At 53.1% G+C, this 15,833-nt stretch overlaps 1 protein-coding gene across 8 annotated transcripts in view; it reads right to left on the minus strand.

The window, feature by feature from the left end:
- LHPP (phospholysine phosphohistidine inorganic pyrophosphate phosphatase) overlaps window positions 1-11,410 on the minus strand; it is a 148,281-nt gene extending 136,871 nt beyond the window's left edge. For all 8 annotated transcript variants that reach the window (XM_057734962.1, XM_057734959.1, XM_057734965.1 and 5 more), the window contains exon 1: window positions 11,255-11,410. In XM_057734962.1, the coding sequence (XP_057590945.1) occupies window positions 11,255-11,379 (125 nt within the window). In that variant the 5' untranslated portion in view covers window positions 11,380-11,410. The remainder of the gene's footprint in view (window positions 1-11,254) is intronic.
- Between the last annotated feature and the right edge of the window lie 4,423 nt (window positions 11,411-15,833).

Here is a 15,833-nt window from a genome sequence, read left to right on the forward strand (position 1 = left end):
CACTTTATGCCTGCGGGGCCTCCACAAGCTCTTTCTTCTCTCCATGGCTCAGTTTCCTCATCTGGAAAATGGGAATGATAACAGCCTCCCATCGCGAGGCTCCAGTGAGACCTGCAATGTGCTCACCAGGCCTGGCGCACAGCAGGTGCTCACCGAACACGAGCCCAGAACACCGCCCAGTGGCCAGTGGCCAGGTTCCCCCGACCTGGTCCCCCCCCCACTACGGCCCCAATGGCCCAGAGCAGACGGGGCGCTCTCCCACCTCACCCCAGCCACCCTGTTAGCAAGCAGAGAGGCCCACGTGGCTGCCAGGACTTCCCCTCCCCTGCTCCCACCACCTGTGCCCACCTGGGGCTCCGAGGAGCACCGGTTGGGTCCACTGAGGGGGGGATGTGTGGAGGGCCTGGGAGACCAGGTGACTCTGAAGCTCACCCCCATCTCTAGGAGAGGGACCCCTACAGGACGGTGAAGGGAGGGAGGCCTCAGGCTGGGTGGGCTCCTTGGTGGGAAGGTGAGGCTGGCAGGTCGAACGTGACAAGTGAGCTTAGCACCCAGAGGCGATGGGCGACTTCTCCCCCATCACAGAGAAAGCAGGGTCTACTTTCTTTGATTTGCTCACCCCCACCGTGTGAGGGCCACAGGCTCACCCTGGGCTGAAATTCTGGTCTCCTCCCAGGACCACCTCTACGTAAAGTGGCCTGGAACCCTCTCCTGAGGCAGGAGAAACTTGCACCAGGAAGGAAGGGAGGTGTGGGGTAGGAGAGAGGTGTCTCCCCTCATTCCTGCCTCCCTGACCCACTGCCTGCTCTGTCCCCGGGATCACAGCTCAAGACACTACCTGCTGGGGAAAAGGGCCCCTGTGACTACTGACATGGCCACAGCTGCAGATAAATAAAACTCTATGCTTCGGTTTTCTCAGAAGGGAAGAATACCTACAACACCTCAGGGGCGGGGGATGGGGGGTCATTATGAACTGAAACTCGGGCAGCAGCGCCCAGCTAAGACCCTTAGAGAACACTAGTCTCAGCCGCCCCATCCATCGGCATCGAGATCCTGTTACACAGCAGGGCTCCATGGCAGCGCCGGCCACGGTGATTTTGAGATCTGTGGCTCCAACCCTTTCAGAAAGCCACAGAGATTGAAACACACATTTGGAAAACTGAAACTTGCAAAGTGCATATTTGTTCTTAGAAGCCAATTTTTTAAAACAGAAGGTCAAACAGGAGCCCATGAACAGAGCAGGGGCAGCGCTGCAGTAGCAAAATACAGTCATTTAAAAAAGAAGAAGAAAGAAGTAAGAGAGAGAGCAAGGGAAAGAAAGGAAGAAAGAAAGGAAGAGAAAAAGAGAGAAAGAAAAGAAAGAAAGAAAAAGTCATGCACGCACACCAAGGGGCACCCCTGTTGATTCCGGGAGGGGCCTGGTCCACCTCTGCCCTGATCAGAGGTCTCAGCTCGGGGTCAGCGAGCTGCCTTCTGGTTGGAGCAACAACAGAAGGACTTTTGCCCCCACGAGAACGGCGTCTGGCTCCCGAGCTGGGGTCCTGCACCTGCATCTTGCACATGCCCTTGTCCAGGCATCCATGGGACAGACTCTTAGGGATCTTGAGTCCCAGCCATGAAATGGGGTAACAGTAGCGCGTAGCCTTCCTGCTCTCCAAAGGGGAGCACAGTGGACACACTGTGACCCCTGCCACGTGCTGGCATCACCACCAGACCACGAACGCTGAGGGACACTGATAAGGCCTTTGCCAGTAGCTCTGGCTGGGCCTGCTGCACCGCCCCCTCCTTTCCACCGACCCACCAGAACAGACCTTTGGGCCAGGCTGGCGGCGAGCCGCTAGGTCCTGGAGGTCCCTCCCCACTCTCTATCTCACACTCGGCTGGGCGGAGTGTGTCATCAGAGTCCAGGCGAAAAACAGAGTCCAAAGTCTGGACGGAGAGAAGAGAGAGAACGTGTGACGGTGACGCATGTAGGTGGCCCTGGCTGAGCCTCTCAGTCCGGGCCAGGAGGCCAGTGACCTCAGGGGGACAGCAACGAGGTCAAACAGACACTGGGCAGGCCCGAAGCCAGGGCCCCTACAAAACATGTGGCACACCTTCCCTGCCGTGGCCGCCTCGCCCGCCATCCAGTGTGTTCGCTCCCTGACTTGCCTGAGTCTCTGAGCTCAGATCAAAGGGAGACGCTGAGCCCACAGCATCGCTTTACTATTTATTAATAAATTCAACTTAGAGTCAAGTGCATGGGAATCTAGAAACCTGAGACTGTCCAACCTAGTGGCTCCTTTCAGAGACGGGGAGACTGAGGCCCAGAGGGACATGAGGTGCCTAAGGGCATGTTTCTGGGAGTCACGGGTTCTACGGACCACTCCCCAGCCTTGGAAGGTCAGCCGCCAGCCAGTTCTCCCCTGGTGCGGTCACAGGCTGGCGCTGCTGGGCACAGAGCCAGGCATTCTCAGGGTAGAGTGGTAGCTTGGGAAGTGGACACACCCACAGCACCTGCACCACCTCGTCCCTGTGTGACCACAGCTTGGGAAACCCTCCCCAACCTCAGTTTCCACATCTGTAAAATGGGGTGCTAGCAGTAGCTACCTGACAGGACTGTCCTGAAGCACCTGACACGCCGCAAATAGTGAACGGCGGTGAGGAGGATGGTGGTGACGATGAGAACCACGCCTCTGGCAGGCCTGGTGCTGAGTGCGGGGGACACCTGGGATGCCCAGGGACAGCAGGGGGGGCCAGCGGGTGAGGAGGCCTGCTGGACGGAGCCCAGAGAGCTCTACCCGGGGCCACCGTTAGGAAAGGGGGCAAAGTGCAACCCGGCAAAGGGAGCCTGGGGTGAACCGGGACTGGCTCGTCCTGGCAGACATCCAGGGACACCCCGGACAGAGGGAGCCCCAGCGGTGGTTACAACAGCTCCCCAGGAGGAACCTGCCCGAGACCACATGGCAACCACAGGGTAGGGCTGGGACTCGAAACCCAGGTCCTCGCCCACAAGACCTGACACTTACCCTCTCTTAGGGGCAGCGCCTGCCCTGCTAAGGGTGCTGGCCCCTACTCTCTTTCCTCATGAGGTGGCTTTGAGCAAGTCCTATTCCTCCTCCACAAACAGGGCAGCACCCTGCTGGCCCCAGGGTGGTGGGAAATTGCCCTGCACACCACCACAGGCAGGGCTCAGGCAGGGCTTTGCCAATACGGCTCCTCCATATATCCTTGGGGTGCTGGGTCGGGGGGGTCAGGACTCCATTTGTGGGATCCATGAGTGACCCGTGCCATGCTCACCTCCGAATCAGCCAGGGCCTTCCTAGAGGCAGCACTGTCGGGAGAAACCACTAACTTGGGGTTTCGCTGGTGGCGCAGTGGTTAAGAATCCGCCCGCCAATGCAAGGGACACGGGTTCGAGCCCTGGTCTGGAAAGATTCCACATGCTGTGGAGCAACTAAGGCCATGCACCACAACTACTGAGCCCACAAGTCGCAACTACTGAAGCCCGTGTGCCTAGAGCCCGGGCTCTGCAGCAAGAGAAGCCACCGCACTGAGAAGCCGCAAGGAAGAGTAGCCCTCGCTCGCCGCAACTTCTAGAGAAAGCCTGCGCGCAGCAACGGACACCTAACGCCGCCAAAAAAACAAAAACAACAACAAACAAACAAACACCATTAACCCTGCTGCAGAACCCCCAGCCTGGATAACCTCGATGTCCATAGGGTGACCCCTGCCCACCGAGGCTGAGATCAGAAACCCAGAAGCAGCCCTTGGAGACACGGGCAGCCTCACACCAATGACTCTCGGTTTCCCTCCACGCACGTCAGGGTCACAATTCTGTTATCACTCTACCCAAGGGCAGCTGTGTCTCCTTTAGCTTTTAGAACAGAAATGGTATTTCACACACATTATAACTTTTTCACTGACTGTATACAACATTCACGTCTTGTAGACTAATGTCAACACCAAACAGAGCTACCTCATTTGTTTTAACAGCTGTGGAATATCCTGCAGTCTGGAGAGACTATTATTTCCTTGTCTCCTTCTGATAGACACACAGGTTGTTTCCAGCCACAAATATAAAATTATACACATATACACTGTTGAGCTGCCCACTGCCCCAGACTTCAGTATTGTTATTCATCAAGACATTGTTATTCTTTTCACTGACTGAGCTCATGATCGATGTTACAGATTTGAACAGAGAAAATACACACCGTTCAAACACTGTTCTTTTACCTGTTTTTAAAATTTTGGGGGGCCTCCCTGGTGGCGCAGTGGTTAAGAACCCGCCTGCCAATGCAGGGGACACACATTCAATCCCTGGTCTGGGAAGATTCCCACATGCTGTGGAGCAACTAAGCCTGTGTGCCACAACTACTGAGCCCATGCACCACAACTACTGAAGCCTGCAAGCCTAGAGCCTGTGCTCCACAACAAGAGAAGCCACCACAATGAGAAGCCCACACACCACAATGAAGAGTAGCCCCTGCTCTCAGTAACTAGAGAAAGCTGGCTTGCAGCAACGAAGACCCAATGCAGCCAATAAATAAAAAATAAAATAAAATAATTAAAAATATACATATATCAAAATTTGGGGGGGTTCTACCCCAGATCTCATGTAGGAGATAAATGCTCTGAGATGACCTAAGTTTGAGACCCCTGGCTCGGGATCTGCAGGGAACTCCAGACTCCAGGGACCTGTGCACCAACAAAACACATTCCTTGGGCAGCGCTGGTGTGGGGGCCGTGGAGGGTGTGATGCGGAGACCATGGGACCTGAAGAGAGCCAGGAAGCGGAGGGGCTGCTTCTTACAATCCCCTGTGCCTTGGGGAAACACAGAGAAAAAGGCGTGGAATGAACTACAGGGTTCCCCTGGGGGAGTGACTAGGACGGGGCCAGTGAGGAGGATTTGGACTTTTTACTTAGCATATTCAGGCAGCAGGGGGACAGCTTACAAGCAGGAAGCCACCTCTGCCTTGCGAAGCTTAAACTGTAGATGTTGAGAGAGCCGTACCCGGCCTGGGAGGCGAGCTTCGTGTTCCCATCGCTCCCCCTACCCATCTCTGAAGTCAGCCTGGTTCACCCCGCAGAGAAAATGGCAGCACAAGTGACAGGGCGTTCTCAACAAACACACCTTGTCCAAGGTCCAGGCTGAGTCAGGAAAGCTCCTCCTTGGCCTAAACAAACTCAAACAAGTGGGCTGCCCCCTCTGACAGCCTGAAGAGCCCCCTCGGGCAGGTGCTGGGCCAAAAGTGGGGCGTGGGACGAGGCAACGCAGGGCTCTCCCACAGGCCTGGCAGCTACTGTTGTCACTGCCACTCCTGGGCGGCTGTGTCCCCGAGGCCCGATGCAGCCCGGGTGGCCGAGCATCAAGGAGCGGGCTGGTCCTAAGGCCGCACTTCAGACAGGTTCCCTGGCCCTGATGCTCTGGCTCTAAGACGTGCCGGGAGGGGCCTGAGTTTTTACAGGGTCCCAGGGCTCCCGGTGCCCCTTGGAAGGATGGGCCGCGGGGTCTGTTAGTCCTGGGTGGGAATTGCTTTATGAGGCTGCTCGGGCCGAGGCCGCGCCTGCTTCCTTCCGCCGGCGCGAAGAGGCTGGGCCGGACTGCGCCCAACAGATGTGCTTTAGTGGCCCGAGACAGGATGCAGTAAATGCCCACCCGCCTTTCACATGCAGATGCCTCCGGGGCTGCCCTTTGTGCCGGGCAGCCCGGGGGCCAGCCCCTGCAGCCCCTGCTGTGCCCAGCCCTGCCTCTGAATGGCTCCCCTCGGGGAGCCCAACTGCCCAAGAATGGACTCCAATAAAGGGCCTGATGGGGGGACCCAGGCCGGTTACAGATGTCCCATGACCACGCCCACCCACAAGTCCTAGAGCAAGAGAGAGGCCCCAGGAAGCCGGGACCTCCTGTTCTCCCATCTGGGACACTCCTGGCCCAGATGACAGCCTCAGAGCCCAGCTCACACAACACCGCTCTGCGTGGCCGTGCTCCCCTGCTGCGGCTCCTCGTCTCCCGCGAGGCTCAGCCTCTCTCCACCCGACACTAGCCTCTCTGGGTGCCGTCTACACTGCTCTCCCCACGTGGACGGTCAGCTTCCCGAGCGCAAGGACTTCCATCTGCCCCACTCACTGCCCCTTCTCCCAGTTCCCACAGCGGTGTTGTTAGGATTAAGAAAGCCTCAGGGACTTCCCTGGCGGTCCAGTGGTTAAGACTCTGCACTTCCACTGCAGGGGCACAGGTTCAATCCCTAATCGGGTAAGTAAGATCCCGCACACCACACTGCGTGGCAAAAAAAAAAAAAAAAAAAGCATTCGGTAAATACTTGTTGGGTGTGTGAATGAACAAATAAATGCACAAGTGCATCTTTAATGAGAAGCTGTGCGGTATTTCAGGGAAAACTGGGGCTTGGAGTCAGGGGGACTGGGGTGAGGGAGGCGGAAGGAGGGGTGGAATCCTGGCTCAGCCACTTTCTCCGCTTCGGCCAGTTCCCAAATCTCTCCGAGCCTCAGTCCCTGCCTTGAAAAGGGCTGGTTGTGAAGGTAGCTTGATCATCAATAACAGCTATTATTGTGGTCGATATTGTTTTAAAAAGCAGAGCTGATACTCCCCATGTGCCCTGTGTCCCCAAAAAGGCAGGAACCTTTCTGAAAACCTGAGGACACCTGCTGTCACAGTGAGTCTAGGAAGAGGAGCGGTGGGTCGCCCCCTCCAGGGTCCCCAGAACAGAAGGTGCTGTTTGGGAACCCATGGCAGTGGGGAGCTGCCATAGAGACAAACGCCCCCCAGGACCCTGGGACCCCCATCACGCTGCCCCTCTGCTGGCTGCTCTCACCCTGGGAACTTCCTCTGAGCTCCCTCGCAGCTTCAAAGCCAGCCTCGCATATCAAGGAGGCCACACACGGCAGGGTGTGGCTGCAAAAACTACAAAAAGCAGTGAAAGCCTGGTGTTATTCACCTTGGCCAGCGGGGCCGGGCCCGCCAAGATTTCTGAGAGAGCCCACTCTTGGCTCAGTCACTACAAGAGGGAAAGAGCCATGTCCCCAAGTCTGACACCCCCAGGAACACTCCAAAACCAGGCAGATTTTAGTAGGGGAAGTTGCCCACATACACTCACTGCCAGCAGGGTCTGGACGCTGGGCTCCAGGAGCCCCACAGGAGGGCAGGGGTGGCTTCCTTGGGCCTGAGTGTAATCAGCTGGCCATTGGAGGCCAGGCCTGGGTGGAGAGGTCTAGCCTTTAAAGAGTCGGCAGAAGAGCCGAGGAGAGAAAAGAAATGCGGGGAGAGCTGGGGGTGCTGCAGTGGGGGGAGGCCTGGGCTCTGGGGGTGCTGGCTGCTAAGGGGCTGGTCAGCGAGACCCTCACCCAGAAGTCTGTGTAACTGGGAGCAAGGGGGTGAGGTGGGCGGAGACAGAGAAGGCCATAAAGGTCACTTGGGAAGGCCCCAGTGGAGCGGGAAGAGGAGTGGGGACGTGGGCCTGTGGCATGGAGTCCCTGGGGGTTTAGAGGGACCAGGCCTCATTGTCCAGGCCCCCGCGGAGCACAATGACCACCTCCCCTGAGATAATGCGCACCAAGTCCCCTCACCGGAAACAATCCCACACGCTGTGGGGAAGGCACTTCTCCCACCTCTCGGCTACAAAACTGGCTGGGATGTATTTTAGAACTGTTATTATATCCTGTTATTATATCACTGCTAGATTCATACAGTGTAGCTGCTACCAGACACTCCAACTAGATAAATCAGTGGAATTAAAGAAAATCAAGACAAAAATCTCCCGGGGATCCGTCGGAAGATGCCAGTGCCAAACCCACAGAGGTTAACGGACCAAGGGTCACGCTCCTTAGAGTCACACTCTGGCATCCGTGCAGGTGTTTGCTGGACAGTGTGTCAGGGAGGGGGAAGGGGAGCATCACCAGGGAAGCCGCTAGAGAGACGCCCCTGACCTGGCTTCAAAGCCAGCCTCGCATATCAAGGAGGCCACTTCTCCCTCAGAGGACTCTAAGCATGGGCCCAGCACAGCGGTTAGGAGTCGGGCAGACCTGGGTTCTCATGGTTCTGGGCCACCCCAGCTGAGACCCTGGCAAGCCCTGAGCCACAGTGGCTTCAGCTGATCGAGGGAGATAACCCCCCTCCTACCCCCATGCTGTTAGGGGGACTAAATAGCATAGACAGGGACGCCCAGTGTACAGGAAGCACTCTCTGAGAGCAGCCAGCTTTGCCGGTGCTGGGAGATGCCTGGAGCCTCACTGGCCCAGGAAGGGTGCACACCAGACCCACGTTACTGACCAGAGAACAAGGGCTCACAATCAGCCCTACCTATTCCAAGGCCACTGCTGAACCCATTCTGTGCTCCTCAGCAGGTGGATGGGGAGGCACCGTGGCTCAGTCCATATCCTTGACCTACTTTACTTCTCAGGCAAATGGCGCTGCTAAAATGCAAAGGACTGACAAACCCATGTGTTGGTTAGGACAGAACCACGGGGACTGTCACATATACCACTTTGGGAAATGATTCGAAAGCATCTTCTAGCTCTGAACATACATCTGTCTTATGACTGGCAATTCCACTCCTAGGTCTGTACCCAGGAGAAACGCATCCGTGCATTCACCAAAGACGTGTTCTACAATGTTCATGGCAGCACTATTCAAAATAACTGAAAATGCAAAGCCTCACCCCCTCAATAGAAGGACAGATGTGTATTTTACTTTAATAGAAAGTTGTTTTTAAGGGGCCCTGATTTTTAAAAAAATTAAAAGCAGGTATAGGGACTTTCCTGGTGCCGTGAAGCAACTAAGCCCATGAGCCACAACTACTGAGCCTGTGCTCTAGGGCCCACGAGCCACAACTACTGAGCCCACATGCCGCAACGACCGAAGCCCACGGGCCTAGAGCCTGTGCTGCACAAGAGAAGCCACCGCAATGAGAAGCATGAGCACTGCAATGAAGAGTAGCCCCAGCCTGCTGCAATGAAGACACAATGCAGCCAACAAATAAAAAAATTTATAATAAATAAATAAAATAAAGTAGAGGATGGAAGTGACTGTTGAGATAACTCAAGACAAAAATTACTTAAAAAAAAAAAAAGCAGGTATAACAGGAATTCCTATATTAACATGGGACACAAGATTTAAATGTCATACTCATGGCGTGTATTGTGTGCCAAACACTGCATCAAGAGCCGTCATGGCACCTGCCAGCATCTCTCTCTGCCCCCTCTCCATCCCCTCAGGTGCTCCAGTCTGACTCCAGAGCCATTCTTTATTTCATCTTCTCCCTGGTCCCCACAATATCCAATACATCGGAAGGTACCATTCATCTTACTCTCAAAACATCTCTTTAATTCACCCCCTTCTCTCCATCTCCCTAGTCCAAGCCCCATCATGTCTCCCTGGACCACACAAGGGTCTCCCAACTGGCTGTTCCCCGGTTTCCTCTGCAGCCCTGCCGCCCGCCCCACTGCCAGCTCACTCTCCATCTTGCAGCCAGAGATCTTCTTAAAATATTTTTTCTTCCTGGTATGGTATTTTTTTCCAGCTTTTATTGAGACAAAATTGACAAAATTTTTGTAATTTGATATCCTGAATGGGAAATACATCCACATGGTTCAAAAACTTCTGAAAATGTTTATATACAGAGTTACCCAGGGAAGAGCCTTGCTCCCATCCTCACCCACAACCACCCAGTTCTTCCCAATCACTTGCCTTCCAGCTCTTCACAGGGTGAAGTTCTTCCCTCCAGTTTCTTTATGCAAACACACCATCAGGAATACATGCTTGCATTTCTGCCTTTTCCACCCAAAAGACAGCACAGTGCACATCCTATCTTCACTGACAGTGCATGCACATGGCAGGCATGCTCATTCTTTTTTATGCAGCATGGAATTCCACTGTGTAGAAGAACAGACTGTAATACTCCCCTAGTGATGGACAGCTGAGCTGTTTCCAATCTTTTGCTATTTCACAAGGCACTGCTATGAATGACCTCCCACCTATGTCATTTCTCATGTATGAGGCTGTACGCCAAATGCATCTTCCACAAACAATGTAAGACAGGATCTGTTTCTGCAAACTCTCACCAAGAGAATGCATTCCCAAAGTTGTGGATTTTGGCCAATTTTCTCAAATTGATGAAAAAAGGTATTTCAGCATAGTTTTAATTCGCATTTCTCTTGTTTGAGTAAAGCATCTTTCCTATGCTTTTCATTTGTTTTTCTTTTTCTATGAATTAATCGTGTATATCCTTTGTGCACTTTTCTATTGGGCTACTGATTTGCTGTTGTCGATTTCTAGATTTTGAGGTGTAGCTACAAAGGTCTTCTCCTACTCCAAGATTTCAAAGGACTCTCTCTTGTTTTCATTCGGTACTTATACGCTTTCACTTTCTACATTTAAATCAGATCACTGCACCCAGGATGCAATCCAGACGGCCCTCCAGGACCTTCAAATGCCCACCTGCTGTAGCCATGCTCCCCCTCACTGGCCCCACTCACTCTGCAGTTCTGTGAATGCGAACTGCCAAGCTCTCGTCCTCCTCAGGCTCTGCAGCCACTGTTCCCTCCAGCAGGAAGGCACTTCCTCTGCCCCTTCACCCCAATGACCCCTCTTACTCTCTGGCTCTGTGACGCCAATGGCAATGACAAAGCCCAGGGCCCAGTGGTGCCAACAGTGGTCCTGGCAGTGTCCTCTGTGCCCAAGACTTGGTGGGCAAGACGCCCTCCTACCTAAGCAGTCAAGGCAGCCCAACTGAATTATAATGCCAGCCACATAGGTAATTCAAAGTTCTGGTAGCCACGTTAACAAAGGTCAAAAGAAGGTGGAATTAGTTTAATATATTTTATTTAACCTAACATGTTCAAATTACTATCAACACGTAACCAATATAAAACCATACAATGAACTTTTTACATTTGTTCTCACTAAGTCTTCGAAATCCGGTGTAGACTGTACACTTACTGCACATCTTAATTCAGACATGCCACCTTCCAAGCGCTCAGCAGCACGGAGCGGGGCTGCCCTGTAGGACAGCGGCGCAGCGCTAACCAGCAGAGGCCCCCTGCTCGCCCAGCGGAGCCGGACCCCTGACGCCTCCGGGGGCTCCAGCGGGGTCTTCGCGGGGGCCAGCCCTCAGCTCGCCGGCGGGGCGGGGCCAGAGCAGCAGCCCCGCCGCCCCGCTCGCCCGGCCCCGCCCCGCCGCCGCCCCGCCCGGCCCCGGCCCGCAGCACCCGGCTGAGCGCGGCGCCCAGCGCCCGAGGCGGCCGGCGCGGCCCACTCACCTCGCCACCGCCTCCACGGAGCCGGCGATCGGCCTGCCGCCATCCTCGCCGCTGTCGTACAGCACGCCCGAGATGTCGAGCAGCACCCCGCGCACGCCTGCCAGCCGCTCACCCCACGCAGCCATTGCTCCCCGCCTGCGTCTAGGGCCCCCGCGTTCCAACAGACGGCTGGAAGCTGCGGCTGCGCCCGCCGCGCAGGGGCGCCTGGGAAGTGTAGTCCCGCGGGGCGGGGCCGGGGCGGGGCCGGGGCACGGGAGGGTGCAAACCCGGGAAGAGTGGCGCTGCCTCCCGACTCCCGGGCCCCGCGCCCTCGAAGTGGGAGCCTTTTGCCTGGAGATCACTGGACAAAGGGCAGGAAAAGCAGAAAACAAACCCCTAGGAAACAGTCAACCTCCCTAAAAATTAGAGCAAGGCACATTGGGATAACAAAGAGGCACCTGTAAAAGTAACAAAAATTAAAGAGAAGAGGCAAGACCTTCATTGGTGTTCTTCTCCTGTGGCCAGATGACAGCCCTAAAAGCAGTGGAGATAGCTGGGCCCGTAGACCGAACAGTGCTGCGCGCCTGAGAAGCTGTGATAAGGAAATAAATCTAAAGACATGTCTGCAGTGTAAGCTATGATGCCAAAACAAGCTGGAAACAAAATAAATGTTCAGGGACCATAATTGTTCAAGAAATGATAAGATGGCTACTGACGGAAATATTATGCCACCAAAACAGAAAGACTAGGTTACAACATGGAAAACGTATGAAAAAGCAGAGGGACTTCCCTGGAGGTCCAGTGGTTAAAACTCTGCACTTCCAATGCAGGCGGCAAGGGTTCCATCCCTGGTTGGGGAACTAAGATCCCACATGCCATTCGGGTGTGCCCTTCCCCCCCCACACACACAAAAACCAGAATGCAAAATTGATGTAGATCACTGCCTACAAAAATAAGGATGCATAGGAGTAGGGCAGAGAAGAAATGGGAATACTGCAATGTGTTAGCACAGTGAGATTTTGGATGCATTTTTACATTTTATTTAGTTATTTATTTATTTATTGGCTGCATTGGGTCTTTGTTGCTGGGGAACCAAGCTCAAGTACTGCACAGCAAAGAGTCATGCAGCTCCGAGAAGTGCCCAGTTTTGTTGTTCCATTGAGATTACTGCCCCATCACTCAGGCCATAAGACAACAGGGACCTGATATGCTGTCTGCAAAGTACCAATTCCAACCCTCAGAAGATTCTGTCTCTCTACCTGTGGCCACCATCTCACTTTCACCGTGTCTGGCATGGTAGAACCTCCAACCTGCAAGGAGTCTGGGAAATGCAGTTTTTGCCTTTCAGATTTTGCTGTACAGGAAGTGAGTGAGTCAATCTGAATAATCCACCTTGATCATCATGAGCCATACATCATCCATGTATTGAACTTCAACTCTGTGGACTCAGTGAGTCTCAGGGGTTCAGAAGGTCTCAAGTGTGATCTTTGCCTTTGAGTCAAGACCATGCAGAGAATAAGATGGACGCTTTTAAGATTACTGATCAGATGTTTCAAGTGCCAGTGAGGGACAGACACAGGCAAGAGGATGGACTCTGTGGGCCATGGAGGGCAGCTGTGGTTTCTGAGCAGAGGGGCAGCCTGAAATGGACCTTGAAGAATGGCTGGGCTTTGGCTTCATGCCAAAGAGAAGGAGGAAAAAGGGCACTTCTGCCTGTGGTGCTGAGCCCACACATAGTTCTCCCTCTTCCACCAGCTGGGCATGACCTTGGGCAAATCACTTTCTGTATCGAAGATTATGGAAACAGAATAATGGCTCCTTGACGATGCCCACATCCTACTGCCCAGAACCGGTGAGTGTGTTACCTTCCATGGCAAAGGGGACCTTGCAGATGTGATGAAGCTGAAGGTCTGGAAATGCGAGGTTATCCTGGATGATCCAAATGGGCTCAATCTAATCACAAGAGTCCTTATAAAGGAAAGAGAGAGGCAGGAGAGGAGTCAGAGAAGGAAGCATGACTACAGGAGCAGAGGTGAGAGAGAGAGATTTGAAAATGCTGCACTGCTGGGCTTGAATACAAAGGGGCCATGAGCCACAAAATGCAGGCAGCCTCTAGAAGCTGGAAAAGGCAAAGAAACAGATTCTCCCCTATGGCCTCCGGAAGGAATGCAGCCCTGAGAACATCTTGATTTTAGGACTTCTTGCCTCTAGAACTATAAGAGAACAAATTTGTGTTTTTTAAGCCACCGTTTGTGGTAATTTGTTACAGCAATAATAGAGAATGAACAGTGACCCAAGCCCCTCACCTGAACAGTGACATGTTAGTCCAAGGCAACAGGTCTCTCTAAGTGTGGGCTCAGATCTGACACAAAAGTCCACAACCTTTCTTTGGATGTAATAGGAGGGCATTGTATAAGTTAGAGCTGTTTGGGCTGCATGTAACAGAAACATACCTATAGTTGCTCAACCAGATAGAGTTACTTTTTCTCGTATAACAAGACTCCAAGGGACTTCCCTGGATGCGCAGTGGTTAAGAATCTGCCTGCTAATGCAGGGGACACGGGTTCGAGCCCTGGTCCAGGAAGATCCCACATGCTGCGGAGCAGCTAAGCCCATGCACCACAACTACTGAGCCTGTTCTCCAGAGCCTGTGCTCCAGAGCCCGTGAGCCACAACTATTGAGCCTGCATGCTGCAACTACTGAAGCCTGAGGGCCTAGAGCCCATGCTCCGTAACAAGAGAAGCCACTACAATGAGAAGCCCCCACACCACAACAAAGAGTAGCCCCTCTTGCCACAACTAGAGAAAGCCTGTGTGCAGCAACAAAGACCCAATGCAGCCAAAAATAAATAAATAAATAATCTTTAAAAAAAAAATAGAAGAAGCCAAGAGGAAGGCAGCCCTGGGCAGGTACAGCAGCTCCCAGGACCATCAGGAAATAGGCTGCTTCCATCTTTCTGCTTCACCATCCTCAGCATATGGCTTTCACCCTTATGCTCTCAAGGTGCCTGCTGAACCTACAGGCATCACGTCTGCATTTCAGGCAAGAAGGGAAAGGAAAAGGGAAAAGGGCCTGTGACAACAGAGTCTTGCCCTTTATACCAGGAGAAACAAAAGGTACCTCAGAATCCAGACCCAATAGACTCTTTATATCTTTTGGGCCAGAGCTAGTCAAGTGGTACATTAATACTCCAGTGTGCAGCACTGCATATTTCTTCAACAGAGCTTGGCCTCTTACATTTCCAATAACAAGTCTACAAATCACGTCTGAATTTCAGCTTAAATATGAATCCTTCCAATCCTCTATTGGCTGTAGTAAATGTGTGTATAATCCTTCCAGATTTGCTTGTATTAGCTAGGACCCTTTGGTTGCCAGTGACAGAAACCCAATTGCAAATAGCTTAAATTTAACAGAGATTTATTGGCTCTTGTAACCAGTGTAGCAATTGATGGCTTCAGATGTAGCTGGTTCTAAGGCTCGGATGGTGGTGTTCTGGGCTCTGACTCTCCATTTCTTGGCTCTTCCCCCCTCTCTGGGTTCACTTCCTTCTCTCTCTTGGTGTGGCCGGGCTCTCTCTAGGCAATGGGGAGGGAGAGCTGTGGCAGTTCCAGGCCCACAGTGCCCTGGGTAAACCACATAGTAAAGAACCTTTTTCTCAACTTGGTCTGATAGTTGCAGAAAGAACACTGACTGGCCCTCAAGTCTGCATTGAGAGGGAAGAGGTGCTGTGATGATGCAGCCTGACTTAGATGCTGGGGAGGGGCACTTGTGTACAGTCTCACCATGGCCACATAGAATGGGGGGAGGGGAGAGATGCCCCCAACAGAAAGCGGGACGTTGTAACAAGAGTGTTATGGTCTGAAAGTTTATGTTCTCACAGAATCATGTGTTGAAATCCTAACCCCTAAGGTGATGGTATTAGGAGGTGGGGCCTTTGGGAGGTGATTAGGTCATGAAGTTGGAGCCCTCATCCCAGAGAGCTAGCTCATTCCTTCCACCATGTGAGGACACAGTAAGATGTCGGCTGTCTGCAACTTGGAAGAGGGTTCCCCCCAGAACCCGACCGTGCTGGCACCCTAATCTTGGACTTCCAGCCTCTGGAACTGAGAGCAATAAATTTCTGTTGTATATAAGCCACCCAGTCTGTGGTATTTTGTTTTAGCAGCACAAACAGACTAAGAGAAAGGGAAAGAAGGAAGAGGCACTGTGCAGGCAAAATTACCAGGTATCTCCTCCCCGCAGAGATCCTTTATTCTGACCAAAGTCTGTTTTTCCTGGAAAATAAAACCAAACCAAGTGAGTCCTATGTGGGTCAAGGAGTCTTCTGTCTTATCATGATGGGCAAGAGTGAAAAAAAAAAAAAAAAAAAAGCAAAAAAAAAGCAGAGATCCATAGATCTAGAAGTGCCTCTCCAGCTTTAGTGTGCATTAAGATCACCTGGGGACTTCCTAGGTGGCGCAGTGGTTAGGAATCCGCCTGCCAATGCAGGGGACATGGGTTCGAGCCCTGTTCTGGGAAGATTCCACATGCCACAGAGCAACTAAGCCCATGTGCCACAACTATTGAGCCTGTGCTCTAGAGCCTGTGAGCCACAACTAC

Source organism: Hippopotamus amphibius, chromosome 5 (assembly GCF_030028045.1).
Source record: "Hippopotamus amphibius kiboko isolate mHipAmp2 chromosome 5, mHipAmp2.hap2, whole genome shotgun sequence".
NCBI classification, from domain to species: Eukaryota; Metazoa; Chordata; class Mammalia; order Artiodactyla; family Hippopotamidae; genus Hippopotamus; species Hippopotamus amphibius.